The sequence below is a fragment of the Haliaeetus albicilla genome, chromosome 7 (assembly GCF_947461875.1).
Source record: "Haliaeetus albicilla chromosome 7, bHalAlb1.1, whole genome shotgun sequence".
Taxonomy (NCBI): Eukaryota; Metazoa; Chordata; class Aves; order Accipitriformes; family Accipitridae; genus Haliaeetus; species Haliaeetus albicilla.
The window spans coordinates 18,262,627-18,287,321 of NC_091489.1; the positions used below are offsets into that span (position 1 = coordinate 18,262,627).

The window sequence follows — 24,695 nt, forward strand, 5'->3', positions numbered from 1 at the left end:
CTCCCATTCAGCTTCCATAATTTTTCGAAGGGCATCGCTGAACACGCTGACAGTGTATATTCCCTTGCTTAAACCCCTGGAAAAACTGCAGTGGGAATAAAATGCAGAAAAGCGTGCATTTCTAGTCCTTGTGGTAGGTCGTAAAAGGGTTTAAAGTAAGCTCAGTCATGCTGGGTTGGTAACTCAACATCCCTGTTTGTTGTCATTTTTTCCCGTGGAGAGCCTCAAGTTTCAAGTATAGAAAGATTTTGCTCTCTGAGTTGCTAATAAATCCTTGAAGATATTAGACAAATATAAATGAAAACTCTAGTTCTTGTCTGTATCAGTGAAGAGCCTGAAAAAGTAGCTGTGCAGCAGAACTCTTGTGCATTTCATCTTGTTATTCTTAACTTAGGTGCTGCTGTTGGAGTATAAAGGAAGATGTAGGGGGTATCTTGGGAGTATTAACCACAGTCTGCTGTGAGTGGCACCTAGTCTGGCTCTCCAATGATTAAGTAATGGGGAAGAAGACCTCCCAGCTCTGCCTGACCCACAGGGGTCAGAGAGTAAGTGCGGATGTTCATCCCAGCCCAACTGCTGGGAGACAGTTCTCTGTGTAATGTGGACAGATTCCCCGTGCCAATTGTTGTCTCCTCCATCTCCTCCTTCCCTGCTCTGAGCAAGGTGGGGATGGGTCTGTCCTAGGAGGATGCTTCTTCGTTTCCTATTTTCTGTGTATCTTGGGGAGAAGCAGTGGGTTTGTCTCTTGTGTGTTGAGATAAAATAGGAGACTGGTCATCTCTTGGGTGTCTAGAGTGATAGCATTCTTTTTGCCTTACATGGGGCGGTGGGCCTTGTGACAGGGAACCTTGTGCACATGGTTAAGGTAGTTCAGCTGGGGGCTGCCCAGACCTGCACATTGCACATAGAGCTGTTCAGTGCTAAATGTCAGCCCTGTGTGCTGAGGAGTGTTGCAGACAACCTGCATGACCCAGACATGCCACGTGGAATCGCTCGCCACATTCACTGTGCAGATGGGACCATGCTTTGTCTTCACAGCGATGCTAACCATGGTGGGGCAAGTTGTGTGCTGCCAGTTCGGGAGCACAAGTCACCCCAGAATGGCAAGATTCATCCACAGGTTAGTAAGTTTGCTGGGTTCATCCTGTTGGGAGGCACTGTCCCCTGTCAACGTTCTGATGCCGTTGCCTCTGAAACGATTGTCTCATGAACTGTAGCAAGAAATGCATTTGCAGCAAATGCAGAATAGCCGCTGGTGAAGTGCTTAGGGTGGTGCCACCAGAGTGGTCAGCTGTCTGCATTGGGCATACAAGTCACAGGCATGGTGTCAGGAGGCTAAAGAGTCCTGTAGTGTAGACACGCAGAGAGTGCAGAGATAGCCGCTGTGCCCCTCTGCAGTCCGTCCAACACCTAGAGCGGACAAAGACAGGGCACAGCAGTTGCTCCAAGTGTTGCACTGTGGCACAAGTAACAGTCAGTGTAGATGTGCTTTGCTTTTCTTCAGGGCATGTAATAGAATTGCATTTAGGAAAATACTGAAGTAGCGTTATCTAACCTGTGCTAGCATATACAATAGCAAGCAAATGTAGTGCAGTGAGCAATATTATACTTCGCTCCTCCACTCGGTCTCTTGTTTTCAGGTTCCTGTTGCTATGAATGGTGTTGAGGGACTCTTGAGGATAAGCAAGGATATCTTCTGCAAGAATGTCACGTATATCTTTCAGAGAGAACTGCAACAGCAAAAGTCCCATGTGCATTTTTGGCCATGAACTGTCACTGCAGTTTTGTCAGTTTACTTCAGCTAGAATGTTATTTCAATCACCGCAGCTGTATAATGTGATCAACAGCATTGGTTTTTCCTGTCCTACAGAAATAAATAACATTAAAAAAATCTATATTGATTCTAAAGATTACAATTAAAAGTGCTGCAAGCTGAGCAATAAACAAGTAATTTATAAAGCATTAAAATTCTGTTTTGCCAATGCCTTGACAGATTGATGCCCAAAGAAGGTACTGGGTATCTAATCATTATATTGTCCTGCAATAATAAACAGTGGAAGGACCAGTGAAGCATACGTTAACGATGTAGCTAAGCTAGTTCAAAATTTATTTTTGTCCCCAAAGAGGTGGATGCTCCTTCTTTGTCAGGTGGAATTATGTCCAGAGTCATTGCCAGAAATGCGGTGTGCAGAGAACCAAGGGGAGTATGAAAGGAAGGGAAGCAGCAATGCCAAACGAAGATCTGGAAAGAGGCGGTAAGCAAACGGCAAAGGAAAGATAATGAAATACTGGAAAGTATTAGCTAAAGGAAAGAAATTACTGAAAATGTAACTGAAGTTGGATTGAAGAAACAAAAGAGAAACTCTTGGAAGAACAGTGCAAAAAACCCCAGAGATTTGTTTTGTCAACATAATAAGTTCTGTTTTAATTCAATTTTCATTTATTCTTAGCAACCAGTTCAGCTTTCTGTGCAGAGAGGCAACCTTTGTAATGTTCTAGAAAGCAAAAAGATTCCACATATGTGGTCCAGGATGCTTTCTGTCTTCTGATTTTTTTTTCTTGTATCTCAGTGGGAGTCATGGCTCACCTGCATCAAGTACAAGTAAAAGGCATTTTAAGTGATTAAGACAAGCTGAGAAGTAGTAATGTAACTCTTTTCTGCTTCAGCTGCACTTCGATACCTCAGCAATCACCCATATTAATTAAACAAGTGACTTAATACCTCTCACAGTGAAACAGCAGCAGGGGATTTACCTGTTGAAACACTACCTTTTTGTATTCTCAGGGCTCATCCAAGAAGAGAGTAAGGCTGCTGGCCAGAATGAATCTAAACGCCCTATGATAAAACCATTCCTCCCTCTTCTGGTGGAAGAGAAATTTGAAAACTAGCACGTCATGCATCCCAAGTGGATGCATCATTTGCTTTTTGTAAAGCTGGCACTCAGATAGCCCTTCCTCATTCCGATGGTGCCAAGCACTGGAAAGAGGTCGCTCGGTGGTAGGTGCCAATGAAGGTAAGAAGAATCCTGTCAGGTGGGGATTTCCACGGTTGGGGGGGGGGGGGGGGGGAAGGCTGTTATAGCCCAAATGAAGGAGGATGAAACCAACAATTTCAGTGAAATATAACACAGCCTGTAGCACAGATTCATCTCAAAGCCAGTGAAACTGATACATTTCTGCAAAATGTTTTGGTTTCAGTTAACTCAGCATATTCAGACAAAAATAAGTTTTGCTGGAAATATTTTGACTTGTTCACAACTCACTTGTTTTTACAAACCTAGCACTCCTTTCCCCACAAAATAAGTAAATAAGCAGGCAAAGCAAGCACACATTTACTATAAAATCTGTGATCTTGAAATTCTGTAGTTCTGAAAAGCATCCTCTGCTTTCCTTTCCGTGAACCTGTTGTGGAGAGGTGTTTGTGAAAAGATTCTTACTGCTGTGGTGATACTCACAGTGTCCTGGTTTGAAAACCTGTTGCTTTGGATTTTTACTTTTGCTTCGAACAAAAGATTACAGAGGCATTTTGGGTCTCTTGGGGGTTGCGGATGGATCGTAATGATATTCTTATCACTGGTTGTGCCTGGCAAGTCTTCTGGACCTTATTACTTCTCACATAACAGCTGCCAGTGACAAGAATAATTTTCCTGCTTAGAAATCATCTTTATTTGACCTGTGCACATTTACATGCTGTTCTTCTCTCTAAAATATTCTTAGTGTGAGTGATAGATGGAATCATCTCCCTTTTTAATGCATGAATTTGCTATACAGATTTTTCACTGAGTCTGCTAAGGTATGTGGAGGTTTGGGGTTAATAAAAATGTATCCTAGTTTTCAAGCATTTATTGAATAAAATGAAGAGAGGCTGCCCTGACCAAAACAGAGAGATTGACAAGGGAGAAAACAAAACAAGGATAAATGGGAGAGTAAATTGGTTTTCCCTCTTTATCTTACTCTAAAATAAAAGACTGTAATTGATTATTTTTTTTCCTGTAAGTTTCTTTACAGTTTCAGTGATTTGTCAACGTTGAAGCCAGAATCTCAGAACACTTCAGTCTTTGCAGGCCTCGGCACCCATACAGACAAATATTTACAAATCTCTGGACCCTTAGCAAAGATGAAATACTGAGTTACAGAGGATATTAGAGGTCATCAAAGTGACTTGGTTGAGAAGGGGTTGTGGGTCTTAGTCCTTTTAAAAAAATTGTCAGGTTTTTGCTAAGTTTTTCATACCACTTTTATCAGCATTAAAAATATCAACATTTAAAAATAATTTTAAAATTGGACATTACAAAAATGAGTATAGACTTCTTGAACTAATGGAAAACAGTGTATGAAAATAAGGTTATTGTAAATATTTTGTACCCAAATAAGTAAAAAGGTTCACAAAACAGTTGAAGACAATGTGGAATGAGTGTCTTTTTTGATCTGTAAAAATATTAGCAGGATATATTACTTTAAAACTTTTTTTCTTGTCACATTCACTCATTTGTTAGAGTATACAAGTCTCTGAATTAGTCTTTATGGTCAGTGATTTGCACTGATTACTGTATTAATCATCTAATTTAGAAAAACCCATAGTCAGGTTATAACTTTAAAAATTAAGTCCAACCTCATAGCAAAAGTTGTCACGCATCTATTTAGGTGCTAAGGTTGCTGTCATACTTCTAATAATATATTTGGGTCCCAGAATCTTAAATTGTATTAAATGGTAATTTTAATTTCATTTATTTTGACAAGGATATTCTTCAGAAGTTGAATCTGTGGAGTTTACAGGACAATTTAAAACAACATCTTTGTGGAAAGTGTGACCTGTGCCTTCAGTTTGTCGCAGCAGAGCATTGATTCTTGAATCATACTGATTCTCCCAATGCAAATCTGGTTAGCAAGTCATCAGTGATCGTTTATTAGAAATCTGTTGGTTTTTTTATTAACATTGTAGTAGATGTTGGAGACTAGAATGTCATGGTGCAACAAGTAGAATACGCTTCAGTAGTTTGTTGGCTGAAATCATGTAAGTATTGGATAGCAGACACTTTTAGATAACCCTAAATTCTTCTACTTGCAGACCTCACATCCCATATAAACATCTGACAGGATATGTTCATGTAGGTTTTATAAATTACTAAAATGACCTCCTGGTAACTTGGGGTGCAAATGTCAAATGTGTGAGTTGTTTGGGGTTATTTTTCATTAACTCACTGAACCATACTGAATGGATGTTTCAAATGTCAAAGTTGGAGTTGAAGAGGTCATGCAACTGGGTGAAGAAATAAGGACAAATGACCTCTTGGTGAACTTTTAATGAAAGGTTAGAGAGCACAGGATTTTTTCTACATTATTGTAACAACCTTTTCTATATCAGGATAACTTTTAAATGAAGAAATAGTGTTCTTTGCCTATGTTGCTAGAACCCTTGGAGAAGTTAAACATATTCCAAGACTGTCTCTGAAACAATGTCATACAGACAGGTGACTGTAATAAAAACTCCAAACTGCTGAAATACAAGGTATATTTTGTATCTGCCTGCACTTTGCATTCAGTAATCCATGGTGCGCCAAATTTCAAGTTCCTAATTTAGTATTGATATGGGAGTTAATGGATGCTTATTTTGAAGTGGGATTTTTCATTCTGTGGAGGTAGTGGCTGAACTATTCCTTTACTGGTCTCTACAGGGCTCTTCAGCACTGGCGTTGTTATTCTGGTTTCATAATTCCTTTCGCATTCTCCTACACTGAAAAAAGAAGCTTGCATAGACAAGAGCCAGTGTCCCTTAATTTATTCAAGTTTCAGTTTTGCTGGAGAAAAGGGTTGGAACTACATTACTGTGCAGGCTGAAGTTTTAAACAAGCATGAACACAGTGCATGTAATGCCACATTTTTGGCTTCTTGTTTGAGTAATGTGCAAGAAATGGCAGAGGATCCCTAGGAGGTTTGTATATCATACAATTACCAAGAAGGCCTCCAGTCCAGACCTTGGAAAGGCAGGAGTTAGAACTCTGTGTTACAAGCTGTCAGTATGGGAGAACAAGAGATTCAACTGATCTTTAGTTGACAGTGGGGAGCAACTTTTTCTCTCATCTTTATCTGAGAAACAGGTTACTGTGCTGAATATGGATGGTGATTCATTGTGTTGAATCTGCATCTATATCTACATTTATTCAACAACAACCCGTGAGCCGCAATTTGCGGATTTTGGGAATTATCATATGGCTTCATAATCAAAGGAAAAATTAAGGAAACAGGTAATATATGGGAACATGTGTAGCTTTCATTAATCAAGCATATATGCAGTATTTGCAGGATTTGCATATTATTAGAGTTGTGCACTGTAGGCATTCTGAGCACTACTATGAAAATCTAACCCCTAAAACTAACATACCCTTTAAGAAAAGGCAATAAGAAAACACTCCTCAAGTTACAGTGTAATTCCAACAGAATTAGTCCCTGATGATTTAATGTAATGGCTCCATTTCGGTAAATTAGTTTTAATAATTGCCCCTTGCATCTGTACTGTATGAAGTAGAAGATTGCATCTTTCATGCAGTATCCCACTCCAGCCAGTCCATGTGCCAACGGGAGTGAAAGGACATGGGTGGTTTTGCTGCCGAGTTTGCCGTTGGCAAATCCAGCTGCTGTTGGCAGAAAATCTGAGCGTGCAGTGCAGGTTGCAGCAAACCAATTGTGGAATGTGACAGGCAGCTGTTACCCAGTGCAAGGCTTGTGGTGTTTAATTAAACAAATCAGGTACTGTTGTCTCTCTACGAGTATTTTCTTAGTGAAAACTCTTTGCTTATGCTTTAGTTTGAGTTTTGAGGATGCATTAGTGTTGTCATTGCTTCCTTTGATGGCTCAAGCAATTCTCTAAGTCTGAGGCCTTAGAGGACAGAGGAAAGAAAACATTAGTACTAGCCAAGACGCTGTTAACAAAACAGTGGGGCATATTATGGAAGAGCAGTAATTATGCTTTGATACGTAATTGATGTATAGAAGAGACATTCAGCTTTTATGAAGCAGCTAAAGAGACAAAGCTGCTAAACCTGCTGAAATCACCGTTAAGGTCATATGTTGCATCTAAAATACCTGTAAAAATACCAATATTCTCAACCTGAAATCCTTCTTCAGGTATAACTTCCTCAGTTTTACAAGTTTCTGAATGAAGTGGTCATTTCACAGTGTTGAGATTTAAAGCTCCTAAAGAGCGAGAGCAAGACTCTGAACGTGAAATTTGACCAACTAAGTTGAATATTAATATTTACATAATATAGCAGCAACATTACACACTGCATTACGTTATTGCAGTAGGACCCATCTGGATGACATTGTAGGTATATGCAAAGTTTGTGAGCATCTGAGGCTGGGAGGTTTTAGATTACCATAATCTAAGCAAGATGTGTGAGGTAAGGTGTTGGCTTCCAGATGACAAATCTGCTTTTATGATTTCCTGAAATTTACTGATGTTGCCGAAGTACTGGCTAAATGTGTATCCCCATGGGAGCAGCTGTTGCACCGTGTGGGAACTCGTCAGTATGTCTCTGCTGTGGGTTTCACTCAGCGCATTTGGAAAGCTGGTGGCTGCTAATGTGTTTTATTTGTAGCAAGCTTATGAAAGGAGAGAGTGTTAAAGCCGAGGTTTTCGTAAAACCTTTTTTGAAGCCGCAGGAGACTTGTTGACTCCTTGGGGAAGGCTACTTGAGGAGGATGCAGGGAAGGGAAAGGAAATCTCCCTGTCACCAGCCTGTCCAGCTGAGAGGAGTGGCAGTGCCCTTCCTGAAATCAGTGCTGGGATGCAGGCCTGAAGCAATGAAAAGAGTTTAGCCAAGGTATTGAGGGAGAACAGGAAAAAGTGCTTTTTCACGTGACCTCATACAAGTGGGTTCGGTGTTTGTTTTGTGCCAGGGTTCAGTCCTGAGTTTCAGCGAGTAGACCAGAGTCCTCTCCACAGGCTCATTGAAATGGAAATGGTTTTGCCCGCTGCTCTGGAATGCAAATTATTTTAGGAATGTTCCTGGGTCTTGTGGCTTTCTAAAACTCACACTTTTGAGATTATTATTTTTTAGCTTATTTTAACCAATTCTCGTAACAAAACAACGATCCAGAAAGATGGCTGGTACCTTGATCCTGATCCAGCAAAATATGAAGTGTAAGTTTGTCTTCACATGTACAAATAGTTCCCTGCAAGTCAGTGGTGGAAAGACATGGGAAATGCAGAAATGCTTTGCTGGATCGCAGTCAAAATGCTGAGTGCTTTGCAAAGCCAAACAACAAGAGCAGCCCTCAGTAAGGCAGGCTAGCGTGAGATGCCATTTGGTATAATTCCCTAGGGATTTGTCTCCCTTTTGTTACTATTGATTTTTAAAAATACTGTTTAGTAGCATTTCTTCTTCTGTTACCAGGGCACTGGAGATGGGCAAAGACGTGTACTTGATGCCTTGTCTGCCATAGGTCTTTTGCTGACCAAAATAGACCAACATCATGTGATACAAGGCTAGGAAAATTATGATGAGAGGCAGTGCCATATTTCAGAACAGGAAAAACTTGCTTAGAAACAAGGAGTGGGATTTGTTGGTCTTTATTTCTGGTGTCAGGACTCAGGATATAAAATGGATTTACTTTTAATGCAAATTGCTTTTTTGCTTTAAACTGAAAATACACTTGGATAAATAGGTGCATATGTGGACCATATTTGATGATGTTACATGTTGAGGTGATTGTAACCAGGTTAGAATATTGATTAATTGGTGCAGGGAATGGTAAGGCAGGACTTTTTTATGTATCCAAATGCAACACTCAGTATAGCTTTGGCAAAATATTAGCCAACTGATCCAAAACTTATTGAAGGCGATAGGATGTCTTATTGCCTGACCTCCCGAAGTTGCTGGAAACTGACAGTGCTCTTGGTTGCTTGCATACCGAGGCATTTAATCTGTTGTTGTGGTTTAACCCCAGCCAGCAGCTAAGCACCACCCAGCCGCTCACACACTTCCCCCCCAACCCCAGTGGGATGGAGGAGAGAATCAAGAAAAAAAAAAAAGGTAAAACTTTTGGGTTGAGGTAAGAACTGTTTAATAGAACAGAAAGGAAGAAAATAATAATGATAACAATAATAAAATGACAATAATAATAATAAAAGGATTGGAATATACAAAACAAGTGATGCACAATGCAGTTGCTCACCACTTGCAGACTGACGCCCAGTTAGTTCCCAAGCAGCGATCCCCCCAGGCCAACTCCCCCCATTTCTATACTGGGCATGACGTCCCATGGTATGGATTACCCCGTTGGCCACTTTGGGTCAGCTGTCCTGCCTGTGTCCCCTCCCAGCTTCTTGTGCCCCTCCAGCCTTCTTGCTGGCTGGGCATGAGAAGCTGAAAAATCCTTCACTTAGTCTAAACACTACTTAGCAACAACTGAAAACATCAGTGTGTTATCAGCATTCTTCTCATACTGAACCCAAGACATAACACTATACCAGCTACTGGGAAGACAATTAACTGTATCCCAGCCGAAACGAGGCCATCTGTAGAGATGTGTATATAGTTATAAAGTTTCTTTCAGCAGCAGGACTAGTTTATATATTTGTATAGTATTTGTGTCTGTATACACACTTCAAAACAATATCATGAAGGTATACAAAATATTCTTAGTAAACTTACTAGGGAAAACATATCCTTGAGAGCATGACTTTTATCCACCCACAGTCTGCCTTAAGATTTTGTGCACTGTTTTTTCACATCTGCACAGTCCTTTGTAAGAGAGAGATGTTCCATATATAACTTCGTGTTTTCCTTATTTTTTACATTCACAGATAAGACTTACATTTGAAGAACTTCTGCAACATCAGTGAGCCAGATTTCTCGATCAGGGACACAAGCATTTGTGTTGTACTGCTCAAGTTCTTTGCTTAATCAAGGGAAAGATGCGGAATCCTGTACCTAAAGAAAAACATTATGATGACAAAAGAGTTATTGTGGTTTATAATTATAAAATAATTCCATAATTTGGAAAAAATATGCAATTTTATAAAGGGACAAGTATATGCTATTTTATATGATAAGTTATAAAATTATCTATAATTTCATGTTTTCTCCAGTAAGGGCCTCTATGTGTGGTAGATACAAAATGCACAGTTTCACTGTTGGACATGTTTGATGAGTTATACTTAACATGTACCGAATCCTGATTGTGGATACACATGTGGGACTAACACAAACTTCAGAAAATCTACATAGGTTTCTCTGAATGGTGATTTTGGCCCTGCATATTCATTTTTCCCTCCATTAATACTTAAAAAATTTCTGTATCATTATGGCTTTCCTTCCTGTTCATGAATTAGGGAGAAGAGAAACTATGTCAGCAGAAATGCAGTTAGCCCAGCACGAGCACTAGCAGTAGCCAAAAGAGAACAAGAAGGGACACTAGTGGAATGCTAATGCTGTGTAATAGATGCATTGTCTCCTGAAGGTATGTTTTCTTCTGATGGATGCAACCTGAGGCATAAGGTATGCTGAAAGTTAAACCCCAGCAACTGATTTCTATAATGGGGGAAGAGAGTCCTTCCTGATTTAATCTCAGTGTAAGTAGGTTAAGTGTGGTTTTCCTGTCACATCTTTGCTGTGTATTGCAGATGTAAAGACATCTGCAACCATATTACTTACCATAGATGTCTTGAAAAAATGCTTTTACTTGTGTTTTAGCTTTACTCAGTTAAAATGTGATAAAAGATACTTAGATAACAATGTCATCTACGTGGGGCTGTTGTGAATCTGTAAGTGGGTTGTCCTGGACATTCTTCTGAGTATCTGAAGTATAGTAGCGTCCCCTTTTCAGCTGCAAAAGTAAGGTGGACAGATAACTTCACAGCATCAGGAGAAGAGTCTTCTGGTGACTGGTTAACTAGTGCATCTCTCGGGCATGCAGCATGAAACTGAGGTGCATTTTTGAGCTGTATAATGCCAGATCATTAGAAAGAGTATGCCTGTGCTGACAGTTGTCATTACGTTTTGACATTGTTTTTGTGCGGAAAGCAATGTAAGGAATTCTGTAATAACCTCTGAGGGCTATGGGGGGCAGATGCTGACTGGTTCAGAACAGCTGTGTTTCTGCTCACAGTGGATTCATAATTTAAAAGCTATGATCCAGGTCTTTGTCTCTGCATGGCATAGGTCTCTTGCAGACAACATGTTCTCTCGTCATCTACAGATGGCATCATGATGCAAGCATAAGGGTATCACCCACAGTGTCAGTGTGGTGGTATGAAAGCTTTTCCTGTTGCTGCCACTTGTGTCTCTTCCCACATCAGTGCCTGCTTTTCATCTGGCTTTCTGGGGCATGATGCCAGGGAAGGTAGATGTACCTCTTCTGGAAGAGAGTTGGGTCAGTGGAAGAGCTCTGTCACATGAACCCACATGAGAATGCTGTGGTGCTACATGCAGGACAGCTGTCTTGAACAGCTAGTTGCAGTCTTATGTTGCAGGTGTTGCAAAGGTCCCTCACAGAGCAGTTTCCTGGCCTCCCTTGCCATGGAGTTTGTTATCTCTGGTGATGATAAGCTTCAGGGCCAGTGAAGCAAGCAGTTTGGTAGAACTGTGTCATCCTCCTAGAAATCTGCAGTGACCTGCAGTGGATACAGAACTTTGGGTGAGAACTGCATTCAGAAACTTTAGCCAGGTGTCATCGTAGCATTTTCCAGGCACAGGAGTGCTGCCCCTCTTGCTGCCACTCAGTGCGAACCACTGGTAAGCAAGGTAGTTATGAAGGCTGTTGTTGGCAGCCTTCGCGGACATCTCATGTGCATCATGAACAGCCCTGGAGATCCTGTGCAGGCGGATTTCCCTTGCTGTGTGTTTCCTTGTGGGAGTCACCCTTCCTCTGGTGCAGCAGTGACCCTGATCCTCATGTAGGTCCTCCTCATGGACTGTACCTGGAAACTGGCTGACTGATTTCATTACTCCCACGTCCTCTGCATCAGAACAGAAGGGGTAACAGGCATTGCCTTTCCGACTGTGGACCCTGGACGTCCCAGGGCGATCCCACCACCATAATGTGTATCCATTCCACATGCCCACAGTGTGCCCACTACAGTCATTTCCAAAACGCAGAATGCATAGTCTGTAAATTTGTGGCAGTGGTGGAACAACTAAGAAAAATAAAACCTAAAATCCTGGCTCCTACACAAATGTACTCTGTGACATGCCCTTCTTCTCACTAGGCAGTTGTCCTGGGTTCAACTGGGATAGAGTTGATTTTTACAGGAACCTGGGAGGTGGGGGGCACAGCCGGGGCAGCTGACCTGAACTAGCCAAGGAGCTATTCCATACTGTGTGACATCATGCTCAGTATATAAATGGGGAGCAGTCTGGGGGGGTTTCTCTGGACTTTCGGTGGGGGAAGTGGCGGAGCGTGAGGTCCCGGGTGGTGAGCAGTTGCACTGTGCATCACTCTTTTTGTATACTCTTTCATTAGTCCCGCTGTTGTTGTTGTAACCTTTTTTTGTGTGTGTGTATTGTCCCAGTAAACTGCCCTTATCTCAACCCTCGAGGTTCCAGGGGTTTTTTTCCTTGCTCTCCTCCATCTCCTCCCCATCCCACCGGAGGGGGGCGGGAGGAGTGAGCGAGTGGCTGCGTGGTCCTTTGTTACCGGCTGGGCTGAAACCACGACAGTCCTTTTTGGTGCCCAACGTGGGGCACGAGGGTTGAGATAACGACAGAGCTGGCCAGAGTGTGTTGAAACAAATTGTCGTATGCATTTCTTATACTAGATAAATAGATGTTAGTCACAATGTTGGTTCATTTGTTTACATGGTGGCGTTTTGTAAGTTCTTATATGCTCTGTGCATTGCCTGTAGTTGAATATCTCATCTCTGGGAGAGTGATTGGGATTATCATTTTGCTGTACTGGGTGATTCAAAGAAATTAACTCAATAGTTTGATTAACTATTTAGTAGGTATTCTTTATTGGCAGCGCTGGATGCATGGGGGATCGCTCCACCTACCGTGCACACCGTCGGGTCTAATTGTGCAGGTTAAGTACATGTTCTACGTACGTATTCACTAGATTTCCGAGAAATGTTATACATATTCATTAGTTTTCTGGGAAGCTATTAGCATATGCAAATGTCCTTTATGCAGGCACATTGAAGGTCTCTGGTGGTCTTCAGGAGTCCTCTGGTGGTCTTCCATAGTCTTCCTCACTTGTCCGCTATTTGACCCTCCTCAGGTGATTCTGCGCAGTATGGTCTTTTACATGTTTTGATACATCAGTGCTTGTTAGTGCTCTTATTATCTAAGTTTTCATTAGTGGTGTAGAACCATATGGTTAGTTTAAGCTAAATTATCTACAAGGACGAGAACAAAGGCAGGAGTTCTTATCTTTTCTGGCCCTGTCTATTCAAGCAAGGCCTCTACTTGTGCCTTCTCAACAAGATCGTGAATTCATCAAACATTTAATTAAGTTTTGTGATCGTTCATGGTTCCTTCTTGCTCATCACTCCCAAGTACCAGTCTCTGACAGGCTTAATCCTTGACGAACACCAGTCTTTGGTATGTAAAGTTACAGAGAGACAATCATTAAGCAATTAGCAGTTTGTTCTCTATATCATGGGCAATGTCGACTTGTGAAATGATTATATCACTGGTCATGAGGTTAAGCTGGTATCTGTATGAGGCAGTGATATCATTTCCATACTTCAGGCACCTTCTGTTGGATTTTATTGGTAATTACACCCAATCCATGGGGAAGTTAGGGGGGGATAGTTCCCCCCCGTCCGTTCACCTCCCTTCTCTCCTTCCGACTAATTACAACAGCTTTTGAGAATTTTGAATATCCTTGGGATGCGCAAGCCAGTGTGCTATTAGTGCTATGCCTCCTGAATATGTTTCAGGTCTTGTTTAGGGCTACAAAAAGGCTTTTTAAGAGTACCACCCAGAGATCTGCCCCAAAGCTGGATATTCATGGGTGGCACGGCATGTGGGAGGATATGGGCAGGTATCTAGAGAACTTCTCACCTCCAGTGGCTTGGAAGTTCACTCCCGAACAACTACAGAACCCTCATGAAGTGGTAGAATATTTGAAAGGAAAATGCTGTGGGTATTCCAAAGATGTACAACTCGCTGCACTGTGCTGGGCCCTGGCCAGTATCTACCAAACACTGCTTGATATTAGGCAGCACCCTCAGGGGGAAAAGGGGGAAAAGATGGAAAATCGGGCAACAGGCACTGTGGCTACCCTAACCCCGACAACAGGCACCGTGGCTACCCCAACCCTGGTGACAGATACTGCAGCTAAACCAGAGAACCAACCTGTGCCAGTATCAGTCGCCCCTGTACAGAAAAAGAAACACACAAAGAAATCAGTTCACTTAGTGAGAGATGAAGATGAACCAGGGTCATCGCGAGAACAGGAGGAAGAGGCAGAACCTGAAATAATTACCCGATCTCTATCCCTGAGTGAGTTGCGTGACATGCGAAAAGATTTTAGCCGCCACCCAGGTGAGCACATTGTTACCTGGCTGCTCCGATGCTGGGATAATGGGGCTAGTAGTGTGGAATTAGAGGGTAAGGAAGCCAAGCAGTTGGGATCTCTGTCTAGGGAAGGGGGCATCGACAAGGCGATTGGGAGAAAAACACAAGTCCTCAGCCTCTGGAGGCGACTTCTGTTAGGTGTAAAGGAAAGATACCCCTTCAAGGATGAAGTTACATGTCACCAAGGCAAGTGGACCACCATGGAGAGAGGTATCCAGTACCTGAGGGAATTAGCCATGCTCGAGGTGATTTATAATGATCCAGAAAATACGCAGTCACCCGCAGATCCAGATGAAGTCCAATGCACACAACCGATGTGGCGGAAGTTTCTACGAAGTGCACCACCAACCTATGCCAACTCATTGGCAGTAATGTCCTGGAAAGAAGGCTGTGGACAAACGGTGAATGAATTGGCTGTCCAACTCCGGCAATACGAAGGAAGTCTCTCTTCCTCCCTATAGGCCTGTGTCTCAGCTGTAGAGGAATTGTCCCGAGAGTTCCAGCAATTCAAAATGGATATGTCCTCCTCCTCACCTGTACAGGCCGCATCACAGTTATTGGGAGTAAGCATTCCTCTGCCCAAGAGAGAGGAGAGAGAAAGTACACACGACGGGCTAACCTCTGGTTTTACCTGCGTGACCATGGAGGGGACATGAGGAAGTGGGATGGAAAAGCTACCTCAGTCCTGGATGCACGGGTACGGGAGTTGCGAGAAAAAGCAACCAGAAAAGAGGATTCTTCTTGGAAAACTGCTGCTCCAGTTTCCCGTGAGCAGTCCCCCAGACGCAGTAGATGGGCTGATCTCATTTCTGATCCTCTTGAAGGGACTTCTGATTCACGTGTGCGAAAAGTGAGTAACGGATATTCTAACCAGGATTAGAGGGGCCCTGCCTCCAGCCAGGTGGAGGAGAGGGACAACCGAGTCTACTGGACTGTGTGGATTCGATGGCCTGGCACATCAGACCCACAGGAATATAAGGCTCTAGTAGACACTGGTGCACAATGTACCCTAATGCCATCAAGTTATAAAGGGGCAGAACCCATCTGTATCTCTGGTGTGACAGGGGGATCCCAAGAGCTAACCGTATTGGAAGCCGAAATGAGTCTAAGCGGGAATGAGTGGCATAAACACCCCATTGCAACTGGCCCAGAGGCCCCGTGCATCCTTGGTATAGATTATCTCAGAAGGGGGTATTTCAAGGACCCAAAAGGGTACCGTTGTGCCTTTGGTATAGCTGCATTGGAGACGGAGGAGATTGAACAGCTGTCTACCCTACCTGGTCTCTCCCAAGACCCTTCGTTTGTGGGGTCGCTGAAGGTTGAAGAACAACAGGTGCCAGTTGCTACCGCGATGGTGCACCGGCGGCAATATCGCACCAACCGAGACTCCCTGATCCCCATCCATAAGCTGATTTGCCAATTGGAGAGCCAAGGAGTGATCAGCAAGACTCACTCACCCTTTAATAGTCCCATATGGCCCACGCGGAAATCTATTGGGGAATGGAGACTAACAGTAGATTATCGTGGGCTGAATGAAGTCATGCCACCGCTGAGCGCTGCTGTGCCAGATACGTTAGAGCTTCAATATGAACTGGAATCAAAGGCAGCTAAGTGGTATGCCACAATTGACATTGCTAATGCATTTTTCTCCATTCCTTTGGCACGGAGTGCAGGCCACAGTTTGCTTTCACTTGGAGGGGCGTCCAGTACACCTGGAATCGACTGCCCCAGGGGTGGAAACACAGCCCGACTATTTGCCATGGACTGATCCAGACTGCACTAGAAAAAGGTGAAGCTCCAGAGCACCTGCAATACATTGATGACATCATCATATGGGGCAGCACGGCAGAAGAAGTTTTTGAGAAAGGGAAGAAAATAATCCAAATCCTTTTGAAGGCTGGCTTTGCCATAAAAGAAAGTAAGGTCAAGGGACCTGCACAGGAGATCCAGTTCTTAGGAGTAAAATGGCAAGACAGGCATCGTCAGATCCCTGCGGATGTGATCAACAAAATAGCAGCTGTGTCCCCACCGACTAATAAAAAGGAAACACAGGCTTTCTTAGGTGTTGTGGGCTTTTGGAGAATGCATATTCCAAATTACAGTCAAATTGTAAGTCCTCTCTACCAAGTTACCCGGAAGAAGAACGATTTTAAATGGGGGCCTGAGCAATGACAAGTCTTTGAACAAATTAAACGGGAGATTGTTCATGTAGTAGCCCTTAGGCCAGTCCGGACAGGACCAGATGTTAAAAATGTGCTCTACACTGCAGCTGGGGAGAATGGCCCTACCTGGAGCCTTGGGCAGAAAGCACCTGGGGAGACCCAAGGCCGACCCCTGGGGTTTTGGAGTCGGGGATACAGAGGATCCGAGGCTCGCTATACTCCAACTGAAAAAGAGATATTGGCAGCATATGAAGGAGTTGGTTGGTACTGAAACACAGCTCCTCTTAGCACCCTGACTGCCAGTGCTGGGCTGGATGTTCAAAGGGAAAATTTCCCTCTACACATCATGCAACTGATGCCACATGGAGTAAGTGGGCCACACTGATCACACAACGAGCTCACATAGGAAACCCCAGTCGCCCAGGAATTGTGGAAGTGATCATGGACTGGCCAGAAGGCAAAGATTTTGGAATGTCACCAGAGGAGGAGGTGACATGGGCTGAAGAGGCCCCACTGTATAATAAACTGCCAGAAAATGAGAGGCAATATGCCCTGTTCACTGATGGGTCCTGTCGCATTGTGGGAAAGCATCGAAGGTGGAAAGCTGCTGTATGGAGTCCTACACGACAAGTTGCAGAAACTGCTGAAGGAGAAGGTGAATCGAGTCAGTTTGCAGAGGTGAAAGCCATCCAGCTAGCATTAGATATTGCTGAAAGAGAAAAGTGGCCAGTGCTCTCTCTCTATACTGACTCATGGATGGTGGCAAATGCCCTGTGGGGGTGGTTACAGCAATGGAAGCAGAGCAACTGGCAGCGCAGAGGTAAACCCATCTGGGCTGCCGCACTGTGGCAAGATATCGCTGTTCGGATAGAGAAGCTAGTGGTAAAAGTACGTCACGTAGATGCTCATGTACCCAAGAGTCGGGCCACTGAAGAACATCAAAACAACCAGCAGGCAGATCAGGCCACCAAGATTGAAGTGTCTCAGGTGGACCTGGACTGGCAACATAGGGGTGAGCTATTTATGGCTCAGTGGGCCCATGATACTTCAGGCCATCAGGGAAGAGATGCAACATATAGATGGGCTCGAGATCGAGGGGTGGACTTGACCATGGACACTATCGCACAGGTTATCCATGAATGTGAAACGTGCTGCAATTAAGCAAGCCAAGTGGCTAAAACCCCTGTTGCATGGGGGGCGATGGCTGAAATATAAACAGTGGGAGGCCTGGCAGATTGACTATATCACACTCCCACGAACACGCCAAGGCAAGTGCCATGTGCTTACAATGGAGGAAGCAACGACTGGATGGCTGGAAACATATCCTGTGTCCCACGCCACTGCCTAGAACACTATCCTGGGCCTTGAAGAGAAAGTTTTATGGCAACACGGCACCCCAGAAAAAATCGAGTCGGACAACGGGACTCACTTCCAAAGCAACCTCATAGACACCTGGGCCAAAGAACTTGGCATTGAGTGGGTATATCACATCCCTTATCACGCACCGGCCTCCGGAAAAATCAAACGATACAATGGACTGCTGAAAACTACATTGAGAGCGATGGGGGGTGGAACTTTCAAACATTGGGATACACATTTAACAAAAGCCACCTGGTTAGTTAATGCTAGAGGATCCGCCAATTGGGCTGGCCCCGCCCAACCAAGACTTCCACAGACTATAGAAGGGGATAAAGTCCCTGTAGTGCGCATGAGGAGTATGTTAGGAAAGACAGGCTGGGTTAGTCTTCCCTCAAGCAGAGGCAAACCCATTCAAGGGGTTGTTTTTGCTCAGGGACCTGGGTACACCTGGTGGGTGATGCAGAAGGATGGGGAAGTTCGATGTGTACCTCAGAGAGATTTGATTTTGGGAGAGAATAGCCAGTGAATTAGGCTGTATGATATTTAACTGCTAAATACCCTGCCAATGCATGTCATTGTATCTATAGTGTCTATATGCCATATCAAGGGTATTACTGTAAGAATTACCCAAATGACTGCAGGATGGACTTTGAAACTGAGCCAAGTACAACAGTGATAGAACTTGAACTGGCGCCCAGCAATTTCTTCAAGATCAACATCTTCGACCTGCAGACCAAGGGCGTGGGTTGCACCAAATGTACTAGCCACAAGTTCCAGAGGCAGCATACAACAGTCCAACACCTCACACCATCTCTCTTATCCTGAAGAACTGTTACAACAGATGGAGCCCCAAAGTCATGGACTAAATAAAATTGATGGACACATTAGAGGGATAGCCCATGGACTAAGGGAATACTATTTGTGTGTGTATGTGGTGGGAGGGTGTCCATATACTTATATATAAGACAAGGAAAGTGATAGTGGTTGATTGGAAAATGTAAGATCTGGGCATGATGTAGATGGTATAGAATAAGGGGTGGATAATGTCCTGGGTTCAGCTGGGATAGAGTTAATTTTTACAGGAACCTGGGAGGTGGGGGGCACAGCCGGGGCAGCTGACCTGAACTAGCCAAGGAGCTATTCCATACCATGTGACATCATGCCCAGTATATAAATGGGGAGCAGGCTGGGGGGGTGGTTCTCTGGACTTTCGGTGGGGGAAGTGGCGGAGCGTCAGGTTCCAGGTGGTGAGCAGTTGCACTGTGCATCACTCTTTTTGTATACTCTTTCATTAGTCCCGCTGTTGTTGTTGTAACCTTTTTTTGTGTGTGTGTATTGTCCCAGTAAACTGCCCTTATCTCAACCCTCGAGGTTCCAGGGGTTTTTTTCCTTGCTCTCCTCCATCTCCTCCCCATCCCACCGGAGGGGGGCGGGAGGAGTGAGCGAGTGGCTGCGTGGTCCTTTGTTACCGGCTGGGCTGGAACCACGACAGCAGTGCAGAACCCATTCTCCCTTCCTCTAACCAACATATAACCAGTTTTCACCATCACAAAGCATCGAACTTTTAATCATCCAATGTGCCTGTAATCACTGCTTTGCTATCTGTAGACTGTTAACCATCTATTATACTTAACCCATCAACTCCTATTCAACCTAAATGCCTAAGCTAATTTCCTAGTACCTGAAAGCCAGTAAGAACCTCATAAGGCTTTGCCTCAAATTTTCAGGGCTGCATTTTTCATGTATGGGAAACATCCCCCACTCTACTCCTCCTCCTCTTCTGCCCACTCACTAATGAGGAAGGACAGTATTTAAGAGCAACCACAAACAACTTCTTTGGCTGTGTGAGCAGCAAATTTGGCCGGTATACCTGCAACAGTTCATATAAAGGTCAGTGTGGTACATCAATGTGGTTTACAAGGAGTAAAAACACAGAAGATTGGCCAATGGGACTGTTAAGCTGAGGCCAGCATGGCCACTGGCCAACCACCTAAGTTTAGATTGACAAGTGACTGGTGTGGCCAGAAACCACCAGGCACTGTGCCTGATTGGGACAGCGTAAGTGGCTGCCATGACTGTGCATGTGTTGGAGCCCCCTTGGTCAGGGGGCAATACACCACACAAGAGGTGCCCTCGTGCAGCAGAGGGCCGACCTTGAAGCAGGAGAGGGATTTATGGTGGTGGGTTTCTGCAGCTTGGAGGACAGGCAGTTCTGGGTCCATGTTGAGGGTAACTGCAGGGAAGAGCTAGCATAGCTTATGAAGGAGCTCGTAGTTCTGCTTACGCTCCCTTGACTCTGCAAATACACCTTGCTGTGGTTATCCTCACCCTGTCTGTCAGAGATAGCGTCCTGACCGGCTGCTGGAAGGGGAGCAGTTCCTCGCGTTGGTGCACCTCCCGCTCTGTTGTTCCTGAAGTGGCTTGTGTTGCAGTGATGGGGATGCCCTCACAGAGGTGTTTCCTCTTGGTCTGTAGTCTCTGTGCCCTCCCCAAGGCCTGGACTTGGGCACTATGGGGTTGTTGCTGCTGCTAATGCTGCTTCATCAGAGGACCGTACAGGGGGAAAAAAAAGAGAAAGTTTCTCAGGCTTTGATGGCCTGTGGAGAAAAACGCTTCAGTGATTTATGGTTATCCTCTTCATAGTGCCCTCATTCTCTGGGACAAATCTTCTGCAGCAGAGTCTTGTACCTTTGACCATGTCCTAGGAGAACTGTTAGGAACAGAGGTCGTTACAAGGTGACCTGCCTGTACTGGTAAGCACCTTTAATGCCATGAGGTGCAGCAGGGACATAGCAGTGTCATGGCCCGATTCCTTCCTGGCTCCAGACCACAGGAGAAGGCAGCCCTGTCAGCACGGGCAAGAGGGCTGGGAGGGAAAAGCCAACCTGTGCAATAGCACTTTTCTGCTGTGGTTTTCGTAGCTGCTTCTGAGTAATAAGTGAATGGAGAACCTCCTCAAGCTTCTGATAGCTGCCCCCACCCCAGCAGCAGATTAGCCTTTTGATTGCAGGGGAGGTGTCTCATAGGTGTTTGTGTTGCTCTGGACCATGCTGCTCTTCATCTGGGTCCCTCTGATGTCATTCTGACCTGTCACAGTCTCTGTGTCACGAGGTCTTCTGTCCCAGCTGGTGTATGTGCTCCTTATTCCCCATGCCTCCTCTACTGCCAAAGTGACACCACAGAACAATTCAACCAAACCTTAACTGGGGAGTTCATGGACCACAGGATCACTGGAACTTGGCTGGATAGCAGACGGGATCGGGGCAGGGAGGAGATGGGCTGAGGCTGGGCTCTTTCATGACAGGAGACTGCTGCACACCAGGCGCGGGAGGATGAAGGTATACTACTGACTCAGACCATATGGAAGGGGAGAGTTTGTTGTGTTGTGGTCGTTTACCAGGTAATTGCCTCGCAGATTGACTGCCAGCACAATTAAATCATTTTGCCTAGTAATTCAGTGGAGGGATGAAATCTTTATTAGTTGATGGCACTGGTTTGACAGTGACAACATGTAGCCTGCTGTGTCTGGGGATGACAAAGGTTGGCGTGAGTACAGTCTCATATGGATGCCATTAAAGTCCACTGTTCCCTCTGCAACGCCTAAATTCTTAGAAATTAAGACCACAGACAAGTGCCTCATTCTCAGTCAGAATGGAGTGAAACTGCAGAGTAGTTTTTTTGCAGAAACTAAGTGTTTTCTGGCTGATGGAAATCGGGCTAGGAGACTTGCTGCTTAGAAAGCCTGCTCTCAGCGTGGCTGTTTTCACCTGGGAAGAGGACCTGCTGATGTCCTTTTAACATGCAGGCCCCTTTACTGCTTCTCTCTCACATCTACACACAGTCCCAGTCAGAGACAAAAGCCAGTTTATAAGCTGTCTGTTCACCGGAGGCAGCTGTTTTGGCAGAGGATGGAGGTTACAAAAGAGAAGTTGATGTGCTGGCACTTGTTTTTTCATGTCTCATCTGCAGTCCCCTTGATCTCAGACAGAAGTGATGTACCAGCAGCCTGCCTGTTTGCTGCTTGGCTTCTTGTAAAAACAGACAAACTGCGATACTGTAGGACTTGATTTAATTTGCTGAAACGTAAGCATCTAGTGCTGTCTGAGATGCCCTGGGTAGCCCTGCCTGGCTTCTAGCTTCTGGTCCAGGAGGGACTCTTTTACCCTGTATAACGAATATTATAGCTATCAGCCTCATGTGGGTGCTTCAGCTATCCTAGGGCACCTCAAAAGACACGGGATGCTTGGGCAATTGAAGTGTCTTTCCTTGTAGTGTCTTCCCCACTGAAGGTCTCTGATGAGCTGCTCCCTGTCAGTTTTATCCCACTGATGTTAGAGAATGTGTGCAGCCCAAAGATGGGAGGAATTTTTTTGGTTTTGTGTTGAAAATACGAATTTTCTGCAATAAAGACTACAGTATACCTGTCAACTACCCCTCACCACCCACCACTGCAAATCACTCTTTAAAATGCAAAGCTTGTACTTCTCTTCTGTTTGGTGAAGGCAGCATAGGCTTGAAAGACATGTTTAAGCATATGGAAAGGAAAGACCAGGCAGCCCTTCATATTTTGACATCAGAACTCTTCCAAATTCCAGAGTGCAAAGCATCTATAAAATACATTTTCTTTACATAATGTCTTTTATGCTAGGATTGACAGTTTGAATCCTTGGGGGTTTGATTATGTTGTGATGAGACACATGGTAAGATAGCAAGTCTGATTTACTAACTTTGTGTGTCTTGGTCTTGGGATTGGGTCTGTGAACACTTAAATGAGGATATGTGGGTTTATCAGTTGTTAACTTGCTAATGTAATTGGCATACTTGTTATGTTGCCCAGTAATGATGATCTGTATGTATATCATTGTTGAGTAAATGCTGGGGGAATGCTCAGCATGGCTGCTTTTGTATACATGGGCAAGTGGCATGTCCTCAAGCTAAGACGGCAGCTTAGGTGCTTACAGTGGATCACTAGAAGCGTTACCTTAGTCTTCTCAACCTTCAAAATGGCAGTACAGTGTGCTTGTACATTTCAGCAGATAGCTGGATCTCAGCTTCCTCATCCTCCTTATGGACAGCCTGGCAGAGTCACAGCTTTTTCCTCAACAAATTCTCATCAGTAGGCCACTGACTCCTCTCTGCCTCATTGTGCTCTGCATTCACCTTACCTTACCACTTCCTTACTCTCCTTGAGTCTGTTCCCTTCTCAGTTCTCATTATTCTTTGCCATCCATTTTTCCTGTTGTCTTTATTGCATTCTTACATACTCCTCCTCCCTCAGTTCTCCCAATCAGCTCCAATTAATTTGGAGGTATCTTACTAACGATCATTGTATTTTTGAAAATGAAGATGCTTTCTTTGACCCATTTCAGTCAGCAACAAAATACTGTTGTCTTCATCAGAGTCAAGTTTTCACCCTTAATTGTATACATACACCTTCAAACACTGCCTGAAATTTTAAAGGTTTGTACAGGACACAACAAAATGGCATAAGCTGATGTGATTCGTACTGTTATTTGCATGCCCCCTTATTATCACGTGCCATATTATTTCTGTTGCTCCAAGTAGCCTTATCCACACATTGGGATCCTACTGTGTTGGAGACTGCTCAGACAGCTACAGAAAACTCAGACTCTGCTCCTGTGTGCTTATAGTAAAATTTCAGTCAAAAACCAGCAGATGAATGGGAAGGGAACAAGATGAACAGAGTTCAGCAGAAATCTAGAAGTCTCCAGAAGTCTTTCAAGAGAGCAAATAAAATGTCTTGTCCCATATCTGGTTAATATTCCCTTTTGACTCTGCAAGGGTGAGGACTCTTAAGATGAATACCTGAAGTAGCAGGCTTAAACACAGAATGGCATGCAATGGGGTAAAATACACAGTGCCTGAAAATTCTGCTTTATTAATAAATGTTAATGAAGGGATACAGTGAACTGCTCTGAATTAAAATGCATTACATTAATATTGTCAGTTCACGTTGTTTGTGAAATGAAGTGGAATCATTTATTAGGAAGTAAAAAATAGATGGATTTACTCTTTTCCTCTACAAATTGAAATTCTTCCTTGTTAGATTTCCCTAGAGATGTTCTCCTCATTTCCTAAAGAACTAAAAAACTATGCATATGATAACTGGCATGAGGTTTAAACATGAATAGTGCTAGTTCAGAAAACTGATCATTCTTTTTTCATTTATTTTATGTAGGTTTCCTTTGCCTGATCTGTAGACATGTCCACAGACCTGCTATGTAAGTACATTTCCATCATCCCACAGTGATTTTTTGTACCATATGTTTTTATCAGATTCCCAGATGTGTACATGATGGATGTTTTTTATCTTAAGTATAATGTCTGCTTTTACATTTGCGTTTCTTCTGGGACATCTGTGGAACAATATTACCATTATAATCAACGGGATTATTCTTGGAGTAAAGCATGACTTAATATGAGTAAAATTGTAAAAATCCGGCCCATGTATAAGAACAGACTGGTTCATTGAGACTTGAAATTACAATTCTATCTAAAATGTTTTATCTATCTTTGGCACAAATACCATCCCAGATTACTACTGAGTGATGTGCTTGGGGGTTTTTAATCACTTTGTGAATTTAACTCCAGTGTTTCCAAGGCATCATTATCCCAAGTCACATCCAAATCT

At 43.8% G+C, this 24,695-nt stretch overlaps 1 protein-coding gene across 4 annotated transcripts in view; it reads left to right on the top strand.

Moving 5' to 3' along the window:
• PLAGL1 (PLAG1 like zinc finger 1) overlaps nt 1-24,695 on the top strand; it is a 59,248-nt gene that overhangs the window by 4,210 nt on the left and 30,343 nt on the right. For 3 of the 4 annotated variants that reach the window (XM_069787136.1, XM_069787139.1, XM_069787137.1), the window contains exon 2: nt 24,243-24,285. In XM_069787136.1, coding sequence (XP_069643237.1) covers nt 24,267-24,285 — 19 coding nt within the window. In that variant the 5' untranslated portion in view covers nt 24,243-24,266. Of the gene's footprint in view, nt 1-2,149; nt 2,256-24,242; nt 24,286-24,695 lie in introns of those variants that run through there. The other variant, XM_069787138.1, reaches the window with a different exon arrangement.